The 18,351-nt window shown below is 27.7% G+C and overlaps 1 protein-coding gene and 1 pseudogene across 1 annotated transcript; one reads left to right on the forward strand and one right to left on the reverse strand.

Moving 5' to 3' along the window:
* The first annotated feature begins 3,770 nt into the window (after positions 1–3,770).
* Positions 3,771–6,579, forward strand: LOC107164349 (uncharacterized). The gene is given in 10 exon segments (XM_015512146.2): positions 3,771–3,855; positions 3,912–3,983; positions 4,272–4,349; positions 4,416–4,636; positions 4,848–5,133; positions 5,197–5,422; positions 5,482–5,619; positions 5,681–5,723; positions 6,005–6,234; positions 6,444–6,579. Coding segments are annotated over 10 exon segments (1,515 nt in total).
* A 2,188-nt stretch (positions 6,580–8,767) lies between these two features.
* On the reverse strand, positions 8,768–9,302 carry LOC149062509 (uncharacterized; annotated as a pseudogene).
* Positions 9,303–18,351: the final 9,049 nt, after the last annotated feature.

Raw genomic sequence — 18,351 nt, forward strand, 5'->3', positions numbered from 1 at the left:
CTTATCATTCTCACGATAAGTATCATAATGGTTTTATTTATCGCTAAATTAAAATTAAAATAGTTAAATAAATTTAATAATATACAATTCGAAAAAATTCACTTACGGTCGTCATTTAAAAGGTACAATTCAACAATTAAGAAATTAATTTTCTTTTAACGCCATAAGAATGATCGTCATAATATGAATGAACATTATTTAAAACATGTTGATGTTTGAATTGTTTGTATTATGTTTAGTGAAGAAACGTGATTGTTTTTCAATTTTATTTTTTATGTTTATTGTATTCATATCTTCAGTTTGCATAGGTTTTGATTCGTTTGTAAATAATTCAATAATTTTATTGCAATGTTTTGATCGATCAAAATTGGCAAGTATAGCTTTATTATTTTATTTTATATAATACTATAGTACAGAAGTTCCCAAACTGTGCGCCGCGGTGTGTTGTCAGGGGAGCCACGGCTGTGCCTCGCTGCCGACTATGTTATCTGGTCTAAAAATAAATAGCGATATTTTACGATGAAAAAAAGGTCGTACATTTTATTAAGGGCGCCATGAGAAAACAATCAGTTCTAAAAGGGCGCCATGAGTGGGAAAAGTTTGGGAACCTCTGCTATAGTACCATCTATACTGATTCCTGTTTAAAGGGTATTAAATGATGTTCAAGATTCTGTTGAAGGAACAACATTGAAACGCTTAAACTATTAGTGTTCAATTATGGGTCAAATAGTTAGTAAAATGTAATTATAATCCAGTTTTGTATTTTAAATAGTTTAATAGTGGACAAAATGATTTCGAATTTATAACAAAAATACAAAATATAGCCTAATTAAACCATTTGCATTATATTGTCGCTAGAAGTATTCGCAAAGAATTGTGTATTATTAAATTTATTTAACTGTTTTAATTTTAATTTGCAGTATATAAAAACATTAAATCTAATTATAATAAAATAAAGTATTATAACTTATAATGAAAATCATTCGTATTATAAATATTGTATTATCTTTATATAACAGTGATTACTGATTAGGGTAGACTATGTTTCATCTACACTATTTACACCATAGAGTAATACTCTATGATTTACACCTGCCCGCACTACTGCATAGGACGATTATCAGTAAAATGTATCAGTGACATCCACGGACTAAATCTTAGTCTAGTGCAATAATGCGGTATGATGAAAGCCGCCACGGCTATAGATATTCATCTTTATTATATTATTACAACGTGAGGCGATTTCTTGTGAAGTTCTACCGGGCCGATATTCACGATTTTTTTTTTTTAAACGAAAGTACTCGGTGTGTAAATGAGCCATCAAAAGAGAAAAGTCCAAAAAAATAATTATTCAAATAGTTATTGGAAGTTATTGGAAGTTTGCGCTATTGTTACATATAGCGACGCGCGTTGCTTGCCGTGTGCACTCACACATCTTTTTACAACTTTATTATATTATACTCATAAGCGTGCGTAGGTATTCTTGGCAGGGGAGGCAATACCTTAGCTAAGGAGGTCCAGACTCCAATCCCCCCACCCGATTTTCCCCAATTGGTAGGTATAATATTATATTTTGGTGTAGAGGAAAATCTCGCTGGGGAGGCAGCCGCCTCCCCTGCCTCCCCCGTGCGCACGCTTATGATTATACTACCTAGCTGAATTACCCGTCGCTGCCGGGTCACGGTAAAAAAAAAACAAATAGTTGAATAATTGTATAATATAATTGTTACTGTTGTTGAACAGTTATCGTTGTAGTGTCGTCGTCTGAATCGTCGTCGAAAAATGGAATATCAATTAATTCCAATACCAGGCGATGGAAATTGTTTATTTCTAGCTGAATTACCCGTCGCTGCCGGGTTACGGTAAAAAAAAAATAATACATTTTATTTTTTTTTTAAAGACGACTAATGCATTCAAGTTCGACGTGACAAGCATACTCGCCATCTAGGCTCATAAAATGTTCGTAATCATTAGAATTATAAATAGCCAAATAGGTACTAGGTAGTCTATAAGAAAGCTCCCAATGACAAAATCTTTGTACACATCCCAATTATTTACCACCAAGTTAACCACTCTTAATCGAATATTTCGATGTTCTTCTTGCGTGCCGAATATTAAATGTGACACGGAACGAAATAAACAATTTCCATCGCCTGGCATGCGACGGGTAATTCAGCTAGTAATTAGTATATTATAAGGCCGTGAAACCGCTAAAAATTCGTGGTTAGCATAGCAATCACCTAACACCTTATTATCATTTTAAACGTGAATCAAACATTATCACTGCCGTTAGTCTGATATCTTTCCCCAGTTTTTAATCATTTGTTATAAGGTTATAACTATAAATATTTTAATATACGAACTAATTATCTTTCTTGCACAAAACAGTTGTTTTTCCATGGTCTGTTTTCTCCCGTAGAAGAGCTTCAGGGACCTTCATCATGGTATGCAGCTGCATATTCCTTTACACACTTATGGTCCCCACTAAAAACGCCGTATGCGAGCAATATATATTAGCCCCAGTCCCTTTATGGTTGACAATAAAAGAGGACATTTTTTTCAAAATCATGGAAAAAAATTAAATATTTTTAAAAATAATATTAGAAATAATTTAATTTTTATTGTAATGTACCTACCTACTGTAATTATAACTATGAATTATGATAATATGATATTCATAATTCATATAATAAGTAAATCATTACCTATACGTATATATATTATATTTAATTTTGCACATTTATTAGATGACATTAAGATTTAAGAAAATAAATAAAATACTATAGAATTCTTTCGCAATAAAGAACTAATTAAGTACCTAACTTCTAATATTTTTATCATAATATGTTATTTTATTCAGTCTTTATCAAATATGTGTAGGTGTATAAAAATAAATAAATTATTGTTATTAATTAGGTACATTAGGTTTAGGCACTTTTTCAATATCAATATTTTTCTGTTTATACAAACTTATTTGAATTTTCTATACTTAAAACAATTTTTTTATTTTCTGGTTATAATAAATATTTATGGAAATCTAATTTATTAAATATAAATTTATTTTAATCTAGGTATATTGTGGAATGTTTTTGTTAAGATAGTTGTAACAACTCGCACGAGGCCATACCCTGATTCGGCGTGGAGTGTACATTGACGAGGCTGGTATAGGTCGCCAACCCACAGCCGAGATTCGAAAATCGGAGCATGCGGGATTTTCTTTATATAAATAAATAACTAAATCGGAAAAAGGGAAAAAATTAAAACATAGCTATGGTGATTGGTTTTTTAATGTATACCGGAAAATAAAATTTTAATTTATGGCTAAGAAAAGCCATACGGCATAAAAACTTGGCCGCAACTGAAGGCCACCGAACAAACAAACATAACGGATAAATATAAAATAGAATATAATAATATGGAATTGGACGATATGCCAATTCCAAACACGGCTCCGAATATTGGTTACCAGTGTATGAATAAATAAATAATGATGATATATGAATATAGTATATATATACGAACGATCATATTTTATAATATTAAAGAACACCAAAAGTGTCAAAACCTATTTTAACAATTAATAATATTAATTCACCGGCCAAGGTGTGGGTGTGTGTGTGTTGTATGTACAACGTTAACAAAATCATATTACCATCTTCTTTGCTGCTGGACCGTTGAGCGTCGTCCCGAAGACGCCCTCGGCGATTTTATTCTTCGCTACTCTGCCATGATGTTACCCGTTGAAGCGAAGAAAAAGTAATGATCAAGAGATGGCCGTGGCCGGGCGTGTTGTTCACCGAACAGCGTTATATAATTTATTGTTGCATAATTTAGTTAAAAATATGTTTGGCCGATGTACTTTACACTTTTATATTATTACATGTCGTTAATGAGATGTTAATATTATACAGTGTCGGCCGGTCATCCGAACCACGGTTTACATACGACAATTTATCGAGCACGTCTCCCTGCGTCTATGTGTAGTTGGTATAATATTCCAGCTATATCAATTATTAATAACCAAATTATCATTTTGACAAAAAAAAAAATATATGGTGACTAAAAACTTTGGGTATACAAAAATATTTTTATTAGTTAGGTACTTAAGTATAGTGACATAACTATATTGATTATTACGTTACTATGGTAAATTATTATAACAATTTAAAAATGCTAAATATTTAGCACATAATAAATATTCGTGCTACATGTGTTGAGGAATGCATAATTTTATTTAAATTTCATTAAATTTTATTTGTTAAGATTTTCAGGAAAAAAATTCAACTATTTCACGATGCCCGATCTCGTTATTAAAAATAAATCTAAAAGGCCCCTTTCATCAGTTAAAAGTGAGTAATCATCTGAAATAAAAATTAATTATATAAAATTATATTTTAATTAAACTGTAATTTTAGAACAGGAATCTGCACCAATCAGACCCACAATTAAAATATTCACTAAGAAAAAAAATACGTATACCGAGGAAAAAAGTTATTTTTGTACTATGTCTCAAAATTCGTTAGGAAGTCATAAATATTATAAGAGTCCAGGATCAAATCATCTGCCGATGTCATCAAATCCAAGGTCATCTCAAAGTGAATTTAAGAAACGTTTAATTGACAGGTCTGACAATTTGGTAAATATACCTGGTTATATACTATAGGTAGGTACTTAACTAATGAGTACCTGTATTGTTAATTGATGAAGCGTAAATAAAAATGTTAGTTTATAATGATATGACTAATGACTTTAAGAAACGCATGTATTAATACACGTAGGTACCTACGTAGGTACACCTATAATTGTGTATACGTTTACATGTTGAAGTTTTTATTTTAATTTTGAAGACGAAAAAAAGCTACCAAACATTATTTAAAGAACTTCAGGAGCAACACAAGGATGTAAAAAATGAATTGGAAAAGAGTAAAAACACGGTAGAATTTCTTCAAGAGCAGTTGAATAAAATTAGACACGATAAAGAAATTCAGACGTGTGGAATTAGTATGGATCAATTAGAAAATGATTTAGAACACTTAAAAATAGATTTAAAACAAAAAGAAAATAAATTAGAACAACAAGATGTTAATTTGAAAAATATGACCAATGAAAAAAGATTGTTGAATTTGGAACTTGGTTCGTCATTAAAACTAGATAATTAAAAATAATAGTATATAAAAAATAAAAAATATGATTTAGGAGTAAAAAATGAAGAACTATTAACTATGGTTACACAAGCCTCGGAATTAAACTCCAAAATAGAGAATTTAAGTAATACAGTAGATAGTTTTAAAAAAACAGACTCTGAAAAAACCACAAGGATTGAAAATTTGTTCAAGGAGAGAAACAAGTATAAAAATGATTTTATTGAGGTTTCTAGAGAGAGGGATATGTTTCAAGAGGAAATGATTGTACTTAAAAATAAGTAAAATATTGATAAAACTATAATACTATATTTTATTAATTTATATAAAATTGTATTAGATATACAGAAACTAATCAAAAATTGAATGAATTGAGATCCGAGGTTGGAAAAAAGAGAACCGAGTTTGTGCAACGTTCTATGCGGTTAAGTGAACAATCTGACTTAAATATTAAACAACAAAAACAAATTAAACTCATGTGAGATTAATTATTTTGACGGTATATTATAGTGTGTTAAATATGTATTTGTTAATTTTAGGGAAGATATGACTTTGGAATTCGAATTGATGGTCAAACGTTTGGTATGAGTAAACAATATTTATCGTAAATTTGCATTAAAATTATTCGATATCTTTGTTAATTTAAATACATTTTTCATTAAGTTAATCTGTGTACAACTATAATATAATTTACCTATACCCATAAACGCAATTATAGCCCCCCCAGAACCAAGTGATCATGTTAACAACGGGTAAATTGGTGGGAAATGTGTGATAAGAATTCGTACTAAATAAGTTATCAGCCTCCCCAAATTTTAAACAATATTTATGCCTATACCTAAATAACATTTGTTGACTTGTAGACACTTGAAAACCAGGACTATAAGATCACCATCGACCGTTTAAACGACGATATTGTTGAATTGAGAAATGAAATAAAACAGTGGGAAACTAGAGCTGGTTGTTGGATTAATACGTATGTTCGAGAACAATTTGAATCAGAAATAGAGAATCTCAAAATCGAAAATCAACGTTTAAATGTTAAAAATTTACAACTGACAGACAAATATAACAAAACAATTATCGAAAAATGGTAAGGCTATAGGCAGTATAATATTATTATTGTAATTTTGTTTTTTCGTTTCAATTTGGAGTGAACCTATCTATATGGCTATATCTACATTTATGCATAAGATTTTACATTTAATTAAATAATTATTCATATATTTCGATTGCATTCAAAGGTTGTTAATACTTATACTTATTATTATTAATAAATTAACTTAACTTTTGTGTCAACAGTGAACAAATATCTGAAAAAGAGAAAATTGTGGAAATAAAACAATCAACAATTGAAAAAATGACGGAAATAATAAACTTAATGAGGAAAAGCAATGTTCATAACAGTGATGACGACTAAATACAAGGGCTAAAATAGATAGAGTGGTAGGTGTACGTAAAATGTGCTTAACGGAGCTTAACATTTTGACAACCGTGAGATCAAACAATTATGTATATATTGTAATAGTATTAATGATGTAAATGATGTAAAATAAAATACAAGGCTCCTCATTAATTGTTCTCACAGCCAATTTGTATTTTGAATACCAATAAGTTAAAATTTTTAAGACATTTCTGAAAACAACAACAATATTAAAATCGTTTTTTAGTTTAAAATCCTTATCAGATTTTAGTTTTCATCCTATTTATGAATGATCATAATTTTTGTTAGAAAGTAAATACATTTTAAATGTTTAATACAATTACTAATCATTATCATATTCTTTCGATATACTACTCCAATCGTTAACCAGATGACTAAAAGCAAAAATTATTTAAAAAATATATATAACATATAAAATTTATAAAATCCCATGAATTGGAAGTACAATGTGAAGCAGTGGAGTTGGCATCCTTATTTTAGCAACCAGTCCTTCATGAGAGATTAAGAATATCTTTTGTAGTACTTGTAGTAAGTTATAAATTAAGAGAGCTATTTTTTAAGCCTGATTTAGTATTAGATTTTTCAGAAATGCTATAAATCAATTGCTAAGTAGGTACGTACATTTAAGGATAGTATCTTACATCTGTATTTCTTTAATTCTAACTTAGTAATATACAGTGTGTTCACGTTATGAGGTACCATTTAATATTTCTTCTGGATGACCTTGGATTGAAATGGGATTTTCGGGAGGTAATAGGGAGTACCTAAATACACATTGTCAGGCAAAATTCAAATTTGTAAATTTCGGTACGCTCATGTGCATTACAACTAAAATTTTTTTTTTAATGGCAACACCAATTTTTTTTATACGGATTCAGGTGGAGTATTTTTTTCCAAACAATTTTTGTACAAAAAGTTTTTTTCTAATTATAAAATTGGCAAAGTTACAGTATGGTCAAATTTAATATTTATGTAGGTATAATCAAGTAAACTAAATACAAGTGGCATGTAATAATTTGACCGAAGATCAAATAAAAGCAGCAATATCACGAGAATTGTTGAGACGTTTGGAAAATCAAGGTGGAGACTTTGAACAATTTATTAGATAAAACGTATCAATAAGTCAATAGTAATAAGTTCTAAAATTGTTAGATTTGTTAATTCAATAAAATTTATTTGAATGAATTTGTAGTATTAATTTTTTTAAATTTCTTTACCTTCAACTTTTAGTATTCTTTGTATGTAAGTAGCAAATTAAAAATATAAAAAATAGGTAGCACAATATTATAAAATGGATATTATTAAAATGTCATTAAAAGCAGATTATAATACCTACATAAATATTAAATTTGACCATACTGTAACTTTGCCAATTTTATTATTAGAAAAAAACTTTGTACAAAAATTGTTTGAAAAAAAATACTCTACCTGAATCCGTATAAAAAAATTGGTGTTGCCATTAAAAAAAAGCAAGTTGTATGGCACACAGTCCTGTAAAGAATACTTTTAAAAAGTATTTAAGATATTACTCAAAAACTTTAAAAAAGTTTTTGGAATACTTTTCAAATACTTTTGGTTTTTAAAAAAGGTTTCTAATGATTTATCGTAATATAGACACATAGTAAGTTTATAATAATTTTTATTTTATTTATTATTTATTGAATAAATGTTTGTTACATTTTAAGAACATTATGTTTTCAAAATGTTCATCAGTCATATTGCTTCTCTTTTTGGTCATGGCTGCTCCACCCACACTAAATACCCACTCCACTGAAGCACTGCTTGACAGCGGAGTATTGAATTTAATGAAAAATTAAAATGTTCGAAATAAAAAACCAAAGTATTCAATACAAATAAGTACTTAATACAAAAATACTTAAAAAAGTATTTAAAATACCATTCAAAATACTTCATGCTGAAAGTATTTAAAAAGTTATTCAATACTTTTACTCAAATACTTTACAGGACTGATTGCGCATGCGTGTACTGAGAGAGTTACAAATTTGAATTTTGCCTGACAATGTGTATTTAGGTACGCCCTATTACCTCCCAAAAATCCCATTTCAATCCAAGGTCATCCAAAGGAAATATTAAGTGGTACCTCATATTATGAACACACTGTATATAAAATAATTAATATTGTACATACTTCAACAATAACCATTTATTTAAATAGATATATTTAATGTAATTGTATATGTATCTTGGTTTTTTCAAAAATATTTAATGACTTTATTATAAATAGGAATGCCCCTTTCTATATTCAAAATACTTAAATAGCTGAACCTATCTTGAATCATACAAGTACGCAACCATATTTTAGAGCGTTGCATGGTAGAAAATGATTTCTCATAGGTCGCTCTACTTATGGGAAAAGTAACAGCTACTTGAAACATCTTACAGAAATTTGGAAATACTTTAACATCATATAATGTCAAATTCTATTTTATTTTATTTGAACTAGAGTTTTCACCAAAAATGTTTTTTAAAACAGATATTTCAGACATCAATGATTGGTCAAAAATTCAAAATAAATCCTTAACAAATATTAAACATTAATTAAGTGCTTAAAAATTAATAATGTGTTTTACAAGTACCTTGTTATGATCAATTAAAAATGAAAAATCTTGAAATTCAATTTTAACAAATTATATAGGTACTTATAAAGCTACTTGAAGGCTTTCTTCAGAAAATCTTGTTTTTAAAATATTTATCATTGTATCTAATATACAATACATACAATAATAAGTTTTCTTTTTCAATACTATTATATTTTGAGGGAGGGCTAACTCCCCAAGCCCTCCACCTATTTGCGTCACTGTTCATTACTATTATATGCAATTTAAGTGAATAATCAAGACTGGCAGATATGTATTATAAGTGAAAATATTTAAATTAGTCTTATTTATAGAATGAAAAAGCCAAATTGAAATTGAATTACATTAGGGGGACCTTAAAATATATCTGTTAATATCAAGTGTACAATAAAACATGAATATTATTTTCTGACACATAATAATTTAAAAAAATGTTAAACTGTACATATTATCTCAGTAACATTTTTTATTATTATTAATTTGTTATCTGTTAATACATTATTCCAGACAAATATCAAAAATTAAAATTAAAGTTTAAACTCAATAAAGACACTTACATTTTACAAGCATTTTAAATTGATTTGTCATTTTTAGCCAAATCTCGACTAATGAATATTCAATCAAATATAGCATCAAACTCAAAATAATATACAGTCAAATTTGAAAAAATTCACTTTATGAAATATGAACTATACACAGGGGCGGTTTTAAGATAAATACTTAGGGGGTGCATCAAAAAAATTGCTGTATAACCGTATGAGAGTAGAGGGGGGAGTGATTAATTTACAAACATTAGATGTATGCAAATCGATTTGAGTTACAATTAAACATATTAATTAATACATTAATTTTAATATAAAGCATAATATGAGTAATATCATTATTATTTATTATTATAAACAATACAAACATAAAAATATAAAATCTTTTTTTTATTGTTTATTTATTTTCAAATTTCAATTCTTCTTTGTTTAGCAGAAGATACCATTTGTTTACCATTTTTTAAGATCAAAATCTATGTCAATTTTGTCAGTCAAGTCTTTTTCACAATTTAAAATCACAGTTTAATAATTTAAATTCACCAACGGCACCAAAACAACAATTTAAACAAATTTAAACATAATATTATTAAAAATTGAAATAACTTCAATATAATAGGCATTATTATTCTTAATATTATTAAACAATTATAAACATATTATTCTGAGACGGTTACTGGTTAGTAGATATTAGATAAGACCGTTTTGTGGAATGAACCAAATACCAATGCATTATGAATTTTAGCATTTGTTAGAATCTATTTTTATTCATCATCATAATATTATTTCCCTATAAAATTACCGTACATATTATCGACTGTGTGGTGTGCCGGGTGTTCGGTACTTCGGTTGTACAGAGGAACTATTCAAAGTGGGGAATAATAGACACAAAACAATTTAATAAATGTTAATTATTTTTCCTATTTCTGTTACAATCATAAACCAAACGTCCAGAAATAGTCTAATAATACAAGTTTAGGCGAGGGCATCCAATACATTTTATGTATAAATAAGAGTACCTACTAATGTGCATATAAATAACCATAATGATTTATATTATTTTTATATTAATATATTATAAAAAATGTTAAATATTTTATTACAAATCAAATTATGTTGAAATTGCCGACTCGTGTCGTTGATTTTAATTTGCTGACTACTTATTTAGTTCAGTCGACGTTGGGGGGGGTGTAGCACCCCTTTCCCATACCACCCTCTAAAACCGCCCCTGACCATACAAAATAATTATATGGTAAATGTGAGTGTTTTTTAAAGAATTATAGTAAATTTTATGATTTAAAATGATATATTTAAATAATGTAATATAATATAATATAATATATATTATAAATAATATAATATATATAATATAGGTTTAACTCATATAAGATTAGTAACTTAAAGTTCAAATCAAAAAAAATATATTATTTTTTTATAGTATGTTTAAAATGATAATGAATTAGGATCATGTAATAAGGAATCTACATCATTGAAATTGTTTTGATTGTCCTGCTGATTTACTAACTTTATCAAAGTCCAAATCACTTAAATTATTCATTTTCAGATCAACTATAAATAATAATTATTTTTAATATCTAAATGTCTGATTAATAAAACAATATAATGCATTTAATGTATCATAAAAATTGTTTAGAGAGGAATAAATAGAATATTAATGGTAAAAGACTACAAAAGATAATTATTAATTAGAGACGTAGAGTTATAAATTACTATTATGATTTGTAAGTTTACATAAAAAAATTTAAAAAGTTAAAAAAATTAGCTCGCTATGTAAAATTTGATTTTTGATGTTCCAAGAGTTAAATAAATAAAATAATGGATTTCAAGTATATTTTTACTTATTAATAAATGTATTATTTTTTAACTTATTACTTATTAGTTATTACATTCATAAATAAAATTGTTAAAATTGTGTTCGTAGATATCAGATTACCACATTGTTACTGGCAATAAAAATATCTAAAAATAATTATTTTAAAGTCTCAGTCATAGTTATATTTAACAATTTTAAGCAACAGAAAATTTTATACAACATTATAGCTAGATAATTTTTTTGTATCATTAATATTTAATAATTTACCTGTAGTCTTAAAATTAATATATATATAAATATCTATAAGTTTAACTAGCATTAAGAGATAGTAATAGCCGAAGTAATTTCCAAGAATTTCCAGATAGATAGTTGATACCACCAGAATAAAAAAAAGTATCACAAGATTCAATAACACATTTATCTTTCAGTTAAATTGGATACTTCATTTACAAAAATTACTGCATTGAAATCAAATATAATTTTTAAACACTAAAGCAATTTCAACAAATATAATAATATAATGTTAAGTAAATAATATACATTACGGATTTAATGATATCTACTATTTATGCAATTTGAAGTATAGTGAAACTATATATAATATAACCAATGAAAAATGTATGTAATTTAATATGTGATATGTAAGATACTTTGGTATTAATAATAGTAATACTGCTAATATTTAAGCAGTAACATATTTTTTAGTAAAAAAGATAAGTAAATCTATTTTTGTCTAAATCACATTCTTTTTTTCTTATTATTTAAAAATAGTCTTGTTTATAAAATGAGTTGTACATATTTATTAAAATGTGTAATATTTAATATATTGATTAAGTTAGGTAAAAGTTATTAGAAAATCAAATAAATTATATCTATTAAATATTACATCAACTATAGACAATATAATTAAAATTTTATTATCGTATACCCTGTTTCTTCATATCCTGTGGATTATTTAGTTTAGTCTGTAACTTTTTTGTGAATTCAAGTGTAACCTGGCTATTTTATTCAGTTATTTTATGATGTACAAACTTTGAAATAAATATCAGATTTTTTTGGCATTTTATATATATTAAAATCTAAAAAGAATCTAATATTTTATTCTGTACATTTATTTCTTTTGATACAGAATAAAAGATTACAAGACTTTTAATTAGTATAAAGATCTAATTGGTGTTATTTAAAAACTATTAATTTAAAAATGTGTTTAGTATTCAATTTTTATTTAATTTTATAAATTCTTACCAAGTGTAAAACTAATTTTTATTTTTGAATTGATATAAATTATACTAAAATATATTTTTATCCATGCCTCAATTAAATATTTTTTAAATAATATTTTTATCGTAATCTTTTAGATATCTTTATATTTAGTAATCTTTATAACTTAATGGTTTAAATGTGATTAAATCAAACTTATTGAGATCAAATATAGCTTACAAACAAGTAACAAAACCATCTCAAAATTTAAATTAAAATAGTTTTTATACAGAATTGATATTCAAGAACATAATGTTTATTTAAATAGTAGAATATAATTTTATTTTTAAATCGCTTAGAACTGCTTAGTATGAATTTAAGAATTTTCGTCAGTTCGATGATTATATTATGAATTATGATTTAGAGAAATTGAAAGTACCTAGTTACAATTATATTTATCGGATTTGAAATTAGATAGGATGATGGGGATTAAAAAATATTTAATTGCAGCAAATAATCACTAGTAATCAAACCAGCTATACATTAATATTGAACATACAATTATATCAACATATCATAATAATATTAGAACAATGTAAAGAAACTGACAGTGCACTATAATAATAGCACTTTACATTTTGTACACAATTGTATGATTTTGTGTTTGGTAAAATTAAATTAAATTTAGCTAATTACGCATCAGCTTTACTCACTCATAACCATGAAAAACATAAATTACTGAATTCCTTTACATTAATAATAATTAATCAATGCCCATAAAAATACCAATTTTAGTTTTACCAAAAACCTTAAAAAAAATTATTATCAGTTAATGAAATAATAACACACAATAGTACATAAGATCAGTTAAGACTAGATTTTTCACCCTAGAAATTTAAACTATTACCTACTTTTTATAATTAAATTTCTAAAATACAAGTTAGGATTCTTCACATGTTGATTGTATACTGACACAAATTGACGCACAATCAGCTACACGTTTGATGTCATTTGGCATAAATATTTTGAATGTAAATGGTTTAAAATATGTAAACATATATTGCTTAGACATATGACCGATATAGCATCAGTTTCATTAAATTATTTTTCTGAAGACTGTTGTTTTTACTTCTATCATATGCATTGGGTGAAAACTGCAAAGATATACACAGTCAATGTGTTATATAAAAAACAAAATTAGTCTAATGAGTAATCTTGGAAAGGGAGGATATCCAAATTCAGCTTCAAAATAATTAAAGACATGTTAAGATTAAAAATAATATAATATTAGATTACATCATGTGGTGGAGGTTTACGAAATACACTATCTTGAATTCTTGAGCCAATTGAATTGCCATTTTGACGTCATCTACATCTATTTTATCCTTATTGCAAATGTTGAACAAGCCTTAGCTTCTTATAGAATAAGTGATGTGTATCCTGATAAACAAAATAATAAATCAAATGCTTTTTGTTCACTGCAGCTTGCGAGTACTTACTGTAATTAAATTCTAGCAGGTGGTTTAAAACTTGCTGTTCATATTCATGTATTCCTACATCATTCATAATCGACACAATGGTTTGAGAATCTTTAGGCGTATGATTTCCTTTAGAATACAACATTTTACAAAACAAAAACAAAAAAAGTAATCTTTTGTCTTCTGATTCCTGCGAAATAAATTAAAATCAAATTAAACGACTAATTAAATAACTATATATTAATTATTATATACATTGATATAATAGTACCCACTAAAAAAAAATCAAAACAAGGGTGAGAACTCCCGACAAATAAACGCAAATATCAAAGGTGCAGAAAACAAACTAAACGAAATCCACTATAAATAAACTGTTACCAATATTTTATCAGTTTATTACGGGTTACAGAAAATATGATCAGTGGCGCTAAAATATATATTTACCTATGACAGCTTTCATAGATGATTTTAGTAGGTAGGAGTGTTACGTTTGTCATTCTAAATATATTACGATATGGATAATTGCATTTATTAGACATTACTGTTAATTGTAAACTAAAAGTTGATAATATTTCATAAAAACTATAAGGTAAGGTAATTATAAGAAATAGGTGGGTGTAAAAATTTTATGTAGAGGTGTCTGATGTCATAGGTAAAATTTTGAACTTTGGCGCCACTGAATATGATAGATAATGAAAGTGTTCCATAGAAAACTTACAAGGAGTTTGTGCAATGGACTGTTAACAGCGAAAAAGAACGGCTTACCAGTGATAGTAGCAGTGTGGGCTTAATTCAGAGCAATATATTTATGTACACATGAGACATGGAATAAATAATTACAAAATATTCAATTTACAAATACTGAATAGGTTAGGTTAGGTTAATAATATTAATTCACCTAGGCATTTGATTTCAATATATTTATAAAAAAAAAAAAATAATAATAATAATAATAATAATATTATTAGATAAAGAAGATTAGGTGAATGTAGTTAACCAGTCTTAAAAAAAAGGTCATGTTGGGGATCGACACCCAAGTCCCCCCCCCCGTAATTACACCACTGCCCCGGATGCATTTCTTCAGAAGGGCCCCCAAACATGTTATTTCATAAAATCATAAAAAATGCTTAAAAGTAGTGAAATATTATATTTTTATTAATATCGGGATCCCTCGACATAAATACCGCCGGTGTCCCCGGATGTGTTCGTTGGCCATGGCCAGGCCGACACTGGGTAGTGGTTACTAATGAATGTACAATTTTACTTTTTACTGGTGCGGTCCGCGGGCATGACAAAATATTGAGGTATGTCAGCAACAATACATATTTGAATCTTGTTTGTGCATCATCACTGTTTCCTATGTGTTCACCGATTTTCATGCTTTAATATATAGGACCAATGAGAGACGGAAAACGTATAACAAAGAAAAAAGTGGGGGATATGCGTATCACAATATTGCTGACATACCTATATACTTTGTCATAACCGCGGGTAGGTTGCTATGGGCGTCGAGATTTATGAGGTTACGACGCCTGCGTCATTTGTTTAAATCAAAACTAAATGTGACGCCACTAAATAAAACCACTGGTAGTATCGAAAACATTCAATACCCTGGGAAAATGATTAACCTTTTTTTTAGGTCGCCATCCTAATACGACTTCTTATTAGCTAGATGCTGTAATAGTTTAGGTAATTATAAGTTTGTGTCATCTACTAAAATATTATAGGTACCTACCTATAAAGAGACAAGAATTAATAATTTTTTCACTTTTTTTGAAAATTAATATTCATAGGGAATGAAACAAAAAAAAACTTAAAAAACCATCTAATTAACCAGTTATTTTAAACTATACATTTGTATAAACATAGTTTCAATTTTAAGTAGGTATAGGGTACTTATTATTTTACAAATTAATTCAAAAAATACAAATAATAATAATACCAGGTTGTCAGTTAGGTATTCTTAGAAATAAAATATCTTGTTCAAAGTTCATTAGACTATTAGTCTCTAGAGAATTAAGTATTAACGAACTACCTACTTATGTTTTGTAAAATTAGTGTGTTTCGGATCTCGTTAGATATTATCTCCAATTATACCTAAGATCACATATTCCGTAACATATAAACTACAAATCAAGTATAATAGACAATAGTATAAATCTATTTTCATGAAAAGCAAACAGCGAACAACTCGCATTCTCAATCACATATTAGGAAGAAAAATGCATCACTGTGGGGAGTATCAAACAAAATGATATCGTAAATATACGTTGCCTTGATAATATACCTAATTTTAAGTTGCACTATATTGTTTGCCGCTTGGGTGGTTATGCAAAAATTTAATAGATAAGTATAGATATAGGTTCTAATAATATTGTGAATTTGTGATAAATATTTTACTATAGTCAGTAATTGGTATTATTTAAAAAAATGTAGATACACAAAATATATATTATAATGTATTTATTGACAAATGAGCTAGAATGAACGTATATAATACAATACATAATACATAGGTAGAAATTACATGGTGCAGGGTAATTTGAGTAATAATTCATCCCTCGGCAATTTATATATTTACCCGGCCAAGTAACAACAATCTGAGGCCGGGTTTTTAACAAGTCTGTGGAGGGGGGAAGGGTGGAAATCATATTATTGATCCAATCTATTGCAGCTTTAGCGCAAGCGCGCTTTCGCCGGGTTTCGGGCTATATGTTGACAGTCAATCGATTTCACACAAAGTTATAATACTTTAAGATGCATTTGGAAGGTTGCTTACATTACTCCTGCTGTTATTAGCGTATTATTGTTACTCATAAAACATTCAAAATTCACTTCATAAACACATGCATTTATATTTCGTTTAAATTCATCACTGTGACATTTCCTATACAATACCCATATATAAATATATAATACAGACCCGTATACAGGGGGGATTTAGGGGTTCACCCCCCTCCCCCACCGACAATTGATCCTGGATACGTGCTTGATATAATATATTATGTCTCAATGAGTCGTGAACTTTCAAGAAATGTAAAAACATAACAATTATATCATTATATATATAAATTATAAAATATCTTGTGTCTCGATGTTGGACACGTAACTATAATGAAAATTTGTAAATATCGATCTTGAGAGATATAGAATATAGTTAGATTTAAAATGGAAATTTGTGTATTGTGTTTACAAATGGTTGCAGCTATTTGTTTATGGTCAAAGCTTTCAGATTATTGTTGTAGTTGAAGCTTTTAGTATTTGTTGTCTTATTGGTTACTCGAGTAGATGAATTAAACGCATACATCAAATCGTCACATTTATGGTTTCGAATAAAAAAGTTACATCTCAAAACAAATATGAAAATGAATTTATGTTTGTAGCTCATGGGCGTATTCAGCTCATTTTCCAGGAGGGGAGGGTGTCAAATTAAATGCTTCCAATAATTAAGGTAAATAGCCTTATATATTACTATTATTTTTATAAAAACATATACATTTTATATTTAGTGCCTTACCATTTCAGGCACGTATTGAAGGGGGGCTAAGGGGGCTTCAGACCATCAGAAATCTGGGAAGTCTGCTTAACATGTCCTATAAGATATAAATCGTAGAAGCCCGGTACATATAGAGCCCATTTTTGACGCGTGATACCAAACTGCTGTATTATTGTAATTTTGCAGATTTGTTTTACCAACAATCGATTTACTAATGTACTCCTCGCGTCTCAATCACCACACAATAATTATTATCATTCATACAAGCTCGTATGAGCTAAAAACATTTCCAAGAAGTTGACTTAAGTAAATAGCTGACCTGCAGTGGCGTATTTGGCCATGTTTTTTTGGGATGGTGGGTGAAGGGTGAAATGTTTATTATACGTTTTACCATTACTTCCCCTTCCCCCCACCAAAAAAATTATATTCATCATAAGAATCTCTTTTCAGTGCAATAAATGTATGTACCATGTACGCATGTGGCGCGGAAACAAATCAATATTATAGATATAATATTCATATTATAAATAGTTATTATAGTTTAATGTTTGTAATAATGTTCTATTACAGCTAACATAAGGGGATTCGGATTGTTTTTATACTATTTCTATAAAATATAGAC

The sequence above is a fragment of the Diuraphis noxia genome, unplaced genomic scaffold, assembly GCF_037042655.1.
Source record: "Diuraphis noxia isolate RWA-SAM2 unplaced genomic scaffold, SU_Dnox_SAM2 contig0001, whole genome shotgun sequence".
NCBI lineage: Eukaryota > Metazoa > Arthropoda > Insecta > Hemiptera > Aphididae > Diuraphis > Diuraphis noxia.